At 32.6% G+C, this 10036-nt stretch overlaps 2 protein-coding genes across 2 annotated transcripts; one reads left to right on the forward strand and one right to left on the reverse strand.

Moving 5' to 3' along the window:
- Positions 1 to 219: 219 nt before the first annotated feature.
- LOC121121665 (methylosome protein WDR77) lies at positions 220 to 1921 on the reverse strand. The gene has a single exon (XM_040716631.2). It carries the CDS (start codon positions 1468 to 1470, stop codon positions 490 to 492), a length of 981 nt encoding a protein of 326 aa, XP_040572565.1. The 5' UTR covers positions 1471 to 1921; the 3' UTR covers positions 220 to 489.
- Positions 1922 to 4324: 2403 nt separating this feature from the next.
- LOC121121835 (replication factor C subunit 4-like) lies at positions 4325 to 5652 on the forward strand. The gene is given in 2 exon segments (XM_040716830.2): positions 4325 to 5235; positions 5238 to 5652. Coding segments are annotated over 2 exon segments (1065 nt in total). The 5' UTR covers positions 4325 to 4433; the 3' UTR covers positions 5501 to 5652.
- The last annotated feature ends 4384 nt before the right edge of the window (positions 5653 to 10036 follow it).

Here is a 10036-nt window from a genome sequence, read left to right on the forward strand (position 1 = left end):
TCTCGGTTGAATTCGATATATTTTAGGACTAAGAGTAATATTTATTCATTTTACGCTAACCTACGAATGACCACTTATGAAAATCAAGTCAAAAGAGAGATCCAAGTCGCCGATAGATAAATTTACAATACTCAAGTTTTTAAAAATATGGTTCGATTCGATGATGAATTGAATTATTTGTGGACAATATTTTTCAATCATTTCATAATAAAAATACTGTTTTCAAGTTCATTGGTACACATTTATTTAAATTTGGATTATACATGCCTCATAGGAGTTAGGATAAGTATTACTAGGTATTTTACTAGGGATATAAGACAGAAAATAAAGAACAACATATAACTTTAAGTAAAAATACTTTATACGAAATTAATACATCTACATATTAAGTAAAGCCCTTCAATGCTTCAGAACAAACAACAAGGAATATAATTTGTACCAGCTTTGGTTGAAACAAACAAATGATAGGAAAATTGTTTGCAGTTAAGATCAAGCCACATTTTTATTCTCTAAAAAGTCTAAAGAATGAGATAAAACGCGTCTATCCCAACCACAGGTCCAGAGATCTTTATTTTTAGGATGCCAGGCAAGTCCTCTTACAAAGTCTTCGTGTCTTTCATCCTTATAAATAGTTTTGAATCCCTCAATATCAAAAATACGCACAGGGTATGAGTCAGCGGAAACAGCAAAAATATCAGGAATAGTTGGAGAAAAAACTATCCTGTGAATTTGTTTGTCCATAGAATTCGTTGATGAGACAGGAGGGCATTTAAGCTGACGGAGATCATAATTTCCTATTTCCCCCGATTGCATTCCAACCAAAAGGGATTTATCATCTTGAGGTGACCAAGTTAATGCAGTAGGCCAATCTGAAGCATTATCATAAGCAATGGAAGGGAAAGTGGGAGATCGTAGATCCCAAATATGAACTATTCCATCGCAGCTACCTGATGCCAATATGAAAGGATCTAGTGGATTCGAAGCAACATCAGTTACCAGATCCCAGGAATGAAGACGAGTATTTAAAGCCAGGGAGGTTGCAATATCGTATACCACAATTGTTTTGTCATAAGAGGATGTCATAATACTATCCGGAGATCGAGTTAGACCCGTAATGAGATCATCATGTTCAATAATAGCTGAAACTCTTTCAAAATAAGGACCTTCCTTAAGAACCAGAGTTTCCAAAGCCCCTGAATCCAGTGCTACAACCACCATATCATCATTCAGGAACAGACCATCCGAAACACCATCATCACATTCCACAATTGCCGCGGAATCTCCTTCAGGTGCTTCTTTGGGATCATGGTAATACCAAGCTGAGCCTGTCCATGTCCGCCCACAAAGATCGGAGCAACCCAAAAGCAATCCACCCTTACTATTAAAAGATACAAACTCTAAATGACGATCAGAACTCGCTTTCACAGGTCTCGTAGCCGTGGCTGCCACAGAAGCCTCTTCACTTGACATTTCGTATCCTCGAATCCCAAGGTCGATGGATATCTGATATTGACTATTTAATTTTTATTAAGTATCAATTAATTATTATAATTAATAATTTATATAATTGTATCAGTTGAATGTCACGAGGAGCAAACAATCCAAGTCAATCAGGCTTCAACGGTGTCCTTCAGCCAGCCTTCAAAAATAGTACAAAATAACAAACAAAGTTGATGTTTTGAACGCTCAAAACAAACAAACTAAATAAGGGTGCGTTATTTCACATGACAAATGCGTAATATGGCTTTGAGCCGAGAAACTTGGATTCATCCAAAATTTTAACTACTTAGAAGTATATTCAAATAATATACTTAAATATGTCCAGAACGTATTTTTTCTTAGGTCCATACGTTTATAGTCATCTAGTTTTATCTATTCGCTTTAGTTTTTTTTTTTAGTAACGCACTTAATACATCACTTTTAATATGAGTTATTCTATAATTTAATAAATAACATCTGGAACTTTAAATGCGCAACCTCATAGGTGGGATAAATATCATTTGAAAAAATAAAGTGGCATGCTTTTCATTAATTTATAAATCGTGTGAAATAATGGTGGATATTTCCAACATATCAACAAACGAAACAAAGAATATTTTAGATCCTGATAAGAATTTACGTATTCGGTATTATTCAACGAATTTGTGATCATAATTTTCATTTAAAACTTATTTATAATAAAAAATTGACAAAACAATAGTTTTTAGTATGTTGGAAGAATATATGTATGTACATGATTTTATAATAAATATTATCAAATAAAGAATATTTCGATAAAATACTTAAGATAGAGTCAATTAGTTTAAATGTATTAGAGATCTATATGTCAATTATGATTTATGAAATAATCTGATCTGAATCACCAATAAAAGAGTCGATAAATACTACTATTGAAAAAATTACAACCCTTTCTAGTCGAATAGATAAGGAAATTAACATAGATCAAATAAAGAAATATTGTATTTAGAGTTTGGAAACTAAAATAACTCAAACTACTAATTAGTTGAATAATTAATTGCTAAAGATTTGGCTATATTATTATTATTAATAACAATTTTATTGCCAAACTTTTGTATGGTATCATGGGTAATATCCATAATAGTTACTCATTAGTTATTACCCGGACATTTTTTTGTCTGTCAAATAATTTAAATATTGGCATCATGGTTACTCCACATCTGTATTCGTTAAGCAAAGTTTGTCTTTATAAATGTGTCCCGTAAAGTCCTTTTTGAAGGAAATAATATTAGGCCCTTAGCTTTCTAGCGGTTCTGGTTTTTGAATGCTAGAACCAGAACCGACAAAGTCAAACCGAGACCACAATATATTGCTTATCCGTCTCGGTTCTTGTGTTTTTGTTCCTATTTAGAATATATATATTATAAAAAATGAATTAATCAATTTTCTGCGTTTTTTTTTTTTTTGTGCAATTGTAGCGTTTTCCAATGATTTTTTTTTACATTGCCAGGGTGATACAGTTGTATCTGAGTTCCAAATAGCTAAGGGTTTCTTATGCATCTGGAAAAGAGGTATTAGGCAGCAGACGGTGCAAATAAAAGAGGGAAGGGGTGGGGTAGATTATGGATCCTGGCCCGCTACTAAGCTTTATTTCTTAAGCCAGGGTTTCTCAAACTTCACTATGTCAAGACTGAAAGCAATTCTCAATTTTGCATCTTACTGCCCCCCCCAGCTTCCCCTCACGGCCCCCACTTTGAAAACCATTGTCTTAAACAACCTTAGTTTTCAGGGCCCTGTAGGAACTCGGAGCACTACGCACTCTGCGTATAAGGTAGCTAAGGCCATGTTTGTATCTAATATCATTTCCTGGGTCCGAATTTTCTAGCGATGCCCATTGTTTTAAGGGCCTGTTAACCAAACTGAGCCTGTATAAAAAAGAAACGAAACCGAGACAGATAAAGCTGAACCGAAACCTTTGAAATGAAAGAACCGGGACCGATAGAACCGTTGAACTTGAACCGAGCACAACCTTAGTTATTACTATTAGGAGTTTTAAAAACCTAACTCAAGTGGAAACTTGAATATGATGATAATGATTAATTTAGGGATTGAGAAACGAAAACTATCCATATATTCATCTTGGAAAAAAATCATCGAATAATTTAATAGAGCGTTTTCATGGGACTTCAGTATTGTTGATATGTGCCATTTTGGGTGACCAAAGGGGTTCCAAGTTTTATCCCACAATGGAAACCCTTTTTTCATTAAGATTAAGAAAAATAGCGAACTATTGGATGCCAAAATGGGACCAACAAATAAAAGGCTTCAAACTTTACTGTTTATCAAAAATATATCCCTCTAATACCTAGTTTTATTGTTTACCAGACCCTTTTATGTATTAAAAGTATGATACTAACACTTGATTAATTAGCATTTCCATATTGTAGACAATAAATACATTTAATAATGTAAAATAAAATATGATATAAGTACAGTAGCACACTTAGTTTATGTATACTATCAATATGAAACAAATAAAATATTTTACTTTAAATATCCTAATTTTATCGTTCTTAATCGATCAAAAAAAGTTATACACATCTAGTCATTGTTAGGGATTTTCAATACCTATGTATAACATTAATTTAGTTATAATATCAATATTAATCATTGCCATCAAGTAGTATTCAATGCAGATGTTATATCTTTTTTTATTCTTAAATCCATTTGAGAAAGTTTAATTAAAATTTAATGAAAATTTGCCCATTTTATATAGTAAAAATACGAACTTTCAGCCCACAATATGGCGTTTCCTTCATTTATGATGCAATTTATGACGTCAATGAAAACGCTGAATTGTGTAAAAGTTATTGTTTTGATGACGTAATAGATTTTGGAGGGATTTCTTCAGTATTTCTAATTCAATTCGTACACTAATAATAAGTAATAGTAGTCTAATAGTCGTAGTGATCCAAATGGATGCATTTCTAAAAACGGGCAAAATAGGAGTATTCAAGGATACTAATGGTACAAAAACGTCAAAATCCTCAAAAGGCCCAGCTCCATGGGTTGAAAAATACAGACCTAAAACCGTAGATGATGTTGCCTACCAGGATGAAGTTATATTGGTCCTTAAAAAGTCATTACAGGGAGCGGATCTTCCTAATCTTTTATTTTATGGACCACCAGGCACCGGTAAAACATCAACCATACTCGCAGCTTGTCGTGAATTGTTTGGAGATGCATACAAGGATCGTATTCTAGAGTTAAATGCATCCGATGAACGAGGAATATCAGTTGTTAGACATAAAATTAAGAATTTTGCTCGACTAACGGCAGGAGGAACTCTTCCAAATGGGAAGTCCTGTCCTCCTTTTAAAGTCATCATTCTGGATGAAGCGGACTCCATGACCAAGGATGCACAATCTGCTCTTCGTAGAACCATGGAAAAGGAAGGAAAGTCCACAAAGTTTTGTCTTATTTGTAATTATGTTTCTCGAATAATTGAGCCTCTGACATCTCGTTGTGCTAAATTCCGTTTTAAGCCCCTTGAAAAGAGCATTCTTTCTATACGTCTGGAGTCTATTGCTCAAAAAGAAAAGCTTAACATTAAGGATACCAAGGCACTCAATGCCTTTATACAAACTTCAGAAGGAGATCTTCGTCGAGCTATTACTTCCCTTCAGTCGTGCAGTCGGTTTTCCGCTGGTACACCCATCACCGAAGATATTGTATTGGAAACTGCGGGTGTTATACCCAATGAATGGATTTCCTCTCTAAAAAAGCATGTGCATCTAACTCATATGAAAAAGTTGAAGCATTTGTAGATAATCTTATTGCTGAAGGGTATTCTGCCTCTCAATTATTCATTCAAGTTCACGAATGGGTATTGTCCCCTGAAGATCATGATTTTAAGGATATAGGAAAGGCCAATATAGCTGAGGCAATTGCTGTAAATGAACATAGACTCCTGGAGGGATCTAATGAATATCTTCAAATCATGGATTTATGTTGTGTTATTATGAAAGAGATGAATAAGTGATGTCTTATATTGATGTAACTTTTTATACAACTCATAATATGAGGCTCAATTACTCATTCCCATTGAAAGTATTGTATAGATTCATTATAAATCAAACAAAAATATGTCATATCATTTCGGGTTTTAAATATAGTATAAATTTATTTTTACAAGGTATATTAATTTATTTATCGATAGTAGAAAGAGTTGATTTCTACTTTAAGAGAAATTCTGGAACAAAATATTGATAGAATATTAAAATATTCAAAAAGTAGATATAATAGAAACTACTTAAGTAGTCTATTTATTCAATAACATACAATCAATATTTTATTTGCGTAGTTTCCGAAGAAATTAACTATATTTTATAGTATTTTTGTAATCCTGCTTCGAATTTCTTATGATAAAAATTATACGTAGCTATGTATTATTAAGGTCGTCTTGAATTAATACCTAACTAATTTTAAGTGAACTTGAATACGGGGGAATCAAATTATAACTGTCTAGTATAATTAATTCTGGAGTTATTCGCGTTCAAAGAATCTAAAAAATTTCAAATTAAATTGACTAAAAAGGAAAACAAACGGAAGTCACCCAATTTCTTGTATGCACAGGAAAACTCACCTGTGATGCACTCATACTGGATTTAGATGAAGTCAAAGTTTGTTAAAATTGTAGTGTACAACCCTGTACATTCATTGTATGTAATGTTAATCAGACTAAATATATATATTTTTTTCTAAAACATTGAATTTAATGTAAAGTCAATTTGATGAAGAATTTTCAATTGTTGTATTCAAAAATATTTTCAATTTGTCTCATAGTTCCAAAGAAACATATTTTTTGCCTGACTTGGCTGCCGCATCAAAGATTTCTTGATCTCAAAATTTATGACATGGATCCGCACGAGGTAGCAAAGACATGCAAGGCATTCATGCGCTTTCATTATGAATAATCATTTTACATTTAATGTGGCTTTCAAATATATACGAAATTATCCTTCTATCTTTTCTACAAGTCTCATAATTAGGTGTAAAAGTTATTCCGGATTTATTTTGTCTACCCTGTATATTAAATTAAAGTACTGATGTCTTCTTTAGATATTGGAATCACGTTTTTCTCTCATAAACAAAGAATCTTTGAAGTCTTTTACCTCGAATATTATATTGCCCAAGGTTAATAGAAATAAAAGGATAAAAGTTTATACCATCATGTAATCGGGCATGCTAGAATTTTCAATCTGATGTATTGTACCGACTGCTTGGCAAGATCAAGATACTTAGAGACAAGGTAGGTCAGAGACGCTATTTTCATGAAAATTTTATTGATACACACACCCAATTCTGTGACGTCATATATATAAAATATCTGGATATATAAATATAATTAATGAACTTGTAAACAGAAACAGCTGACTATATTATGTTTTATTCATATCTGCATGGCGAGGGTAAAAAAAGGACCTACCTTGTCTCCTAAGTATCTTGGGCAAGACAGGCAGATTTTGACAGTACACATACCCGCTTATGGTCTATGATGTCACTATTGCTATAATTTCCAATTTAATTTATCGTACTGATTGCTGAGCAAGAAAAACAGATTTTCACAAAATACGCAACCACTCATCTACCATGACGTCAATATTAAAAGTGTGATGGAGGTCAAATATCAATCGTACACGCGTTATGGACTATGGTATAACCTTGTATTTCTATTAACCTGGATATTGCCTTAATTTTTAATTGTCATGAGATATTCGACTATTTTGAGAAGTGTGTTTTATCTACATTGAAATTGCTCAATTATTATTGGCGTCGATAATTGTAACTCTGGAATGACGTTAGAACTAAACATGGGCTGATATCAAAATATTTTACGATATCATTGTAAATAATAATTCATTGCATTTAAAAATCTTGTTATTTATTTCTCAAAGAAATAATTTTTTTGTCTATTTTTCTTAAGTTTGATCTCAAATTCGATTTTTGACAGTTGTAACCGTCCTTGGCTAAGGGAAAATATACCGGGAGGGGTAATTGAAATCTAAACATTTACTAATTTAATAATAAATTAAGGGTGATTAATTGAAATTTAGTAATATTTCGATATATTAAATCATAAACAATTAGTTATGAACTAAAACTAACCTGAGCTCTCTAGCTTACGTGCAAGTAAAGAAAATGACACTTGAACGTGATCGACGAATTTCTATTCGCGCACTCCAAGCAGTTGGGTGGCTCCAGGATCACTGTCTATACCCTCAGCAAATCCAAAACGTTGGAGAGGAAGAAGGGCTCTGTCAAAAAGGCTATTGGGATCTAGAAAGATTGTACAAATATGCTTTTTTTCCATAATATATTCATAAATACCTGGTGGTCCATTGAAATATGCACTATTACTAATTGAATAATTAATGAAGGTTGAATGATGGAAATAAATTCATATTTCGATACATTAAAGATAAATAACTAGTTACAAAACAAACTTGAGGTCTGTAACTTACGTACAAGTCGAGAAAATGACACTTGAACGTGATTGACGAATTCACATTCGCGTACTCCAGGACCACCGTCTACACCGTCAGTAAGTCAAATACGTCGGACAGAAGGAAGGGCTCCGTCAAAAAGCCCAAACTGGACTCGGATGAGTTAAAAATTCAGGCCAATCTCCTAAGTCCACGAGGGGGTTCACACTAGACCGTCCAGAGAGCTACCAAAGAAGTAGGTGAAAATAGACTTGTGAGGATAAGGAGGCCACTTTTGACAGCAGCAATGAAAAAAAACAACATCTCTTCTATTGCATAACTCTTCTTTTTTGCCAGTTTTGCCCCCCCCCCTCCCTACAGCCCTGATGCTAACCCCCTCGACTACATATTTTGGGTGCATATCGAGGGGAAGGCCTATAGTGTCCGTCATCTAAACACATAGGCCCTCAAAGACACTGTCAGCCAGCACTGAGACGCCATGACATAGTAGTACATCTTCAGTGGGTGCCAGGCCTTCTACTGCCGCCTGGAAGCCATTATTGCCGCTAAGGGAGGCTACATTACAGATTAAAAGAGCACAGACACACATCTATTTATAGTAGTAATTTTGTTGAAATTCTATTGTTAATTAATAAATTCTACCTTGTTGAAGTTTAAAATTCAAAGTCTTCAGATTTTAATGGACCGCTCGGTACAATATTCAACGAGTCGTATTCAAAATTCAATTTCTGAAAAAACTAACGACTGGAATCATGACTTGTTACATGAAAGTGTTACAACAATTCCCATCTCCTCCGCATCAATATTATTTGATATAAATAAAAATTATTTTATACAAGTTACGAATTAAATTTGCACGAAACTGTCGGTACTAAACAATCTTCGCATAGTGAGCTGGAGCAGCATAGTTTTGTAAGAAAATATACCATCAATATGACACCCCAAATTCAAAAGCTGTAACATCTGACTTTCAGAATATGTTGAGAATAAAATATTCTAGATAAGAAATCATAATTGTCAACTTTGAATGCTTTAAAATGCTATTTTTACTACTAACTACGTCATTTGAGTAGCTGAAGTATCAGCATAATGAGAGTGGAAAATAATGCAGTCCACTAGTATGGTAAAAAAAAAAGATACCTAAAATTAACCTGGTACCCCTGACAATTGAAGAATGTTTGGGAGAAGAGCAGCTTAGCTGTCATTATGTATACTTTGAACAGATCTAAGAGAGTAGGAAAGGAAGTAAACACAAATCCTACTCTGTATCTACTAAAAACAGTGCCAAGCCGATCCTAAACTCTAGTCTTAGTCCAACAAGGAGTTTTTATAATAACCATAAGTATAACTTCCTAACCAATGTTAAGAATAGTTACAATATTAATCAATTATCTCACTCAGTTTTTATCAAGGTTGAATGACTTACCAAATGTTCAAATTAGAAAAAAATAATCTAGTTCCAAATCATTTGTGTCCTAAAATGGTAAAACTCTCAATAAAGGTATGAGAAGAGTAGACGAATCAGATCCTGGATATTACAATATTAAACTGCCATGCCCTCTAAATATTGAAATAATATAAGCTTCTTAATTATCAAATTATTATTGACAAAAATCGGATTCAATACTTTGTAGGACATCAAAGACGATAAAAAAGACAAGCCAAATGGTTTAAATGTATAATTCTGATGGATATTACCGAACTTTGATTAAAAATGAAATAAAAATGATGTCAAATTTAAGAATAAAAATTTATTTTAATTTTATAGCATGTGTTCCTTAATGTAGGATAAAGTTTATACACATTTTCATTTGCATAAAATATAACACGTATATTATAGGTAGTTTATTTTTTAAGCATATTTATTCTCAAATGTATTGAACCTACAATTTCGATATTACATACTTTTCTTATGAAAAATTATAACATATTTTAAATATAATATTATGCATGTAAGAAGAACAAATAAATAGACATAACTATTAATTTTTTTATAACATTAATTTTCATTCTATAATTGTTAAATATAATTTTAATTCCCTTTTCGCCAATAAAGAAGGAGAAAAAGTATA

The sequence above is a fragment of the Lepeophtheirus salmonis genome, chromosome 7 (assembly GCF_016086655.4).
Source record: "Lepeophtheirus salmonis chromosome 7, UVic_Lsal_1.4, whole genome shotgun sequence".
In the NCBI taxonomy this organism is placed as follows: Eukaryota; Metazoa; Arthropoda; class Copepoda; order Siphonostomatoida; family Caligidae; genus Lepeophtheirus; species Lepeophtheirus salmonis.

Bases quoted from the DNA above. Each gene is read 5' to 3' on its own strand.
- LOC121121665 (XM_040716631.2), bottom strand. From the start codon at position 1,470: ATGTCAAGTGAAGAGGCTTCTGTGGCAGCCACGGCTACGAGACCTGTG.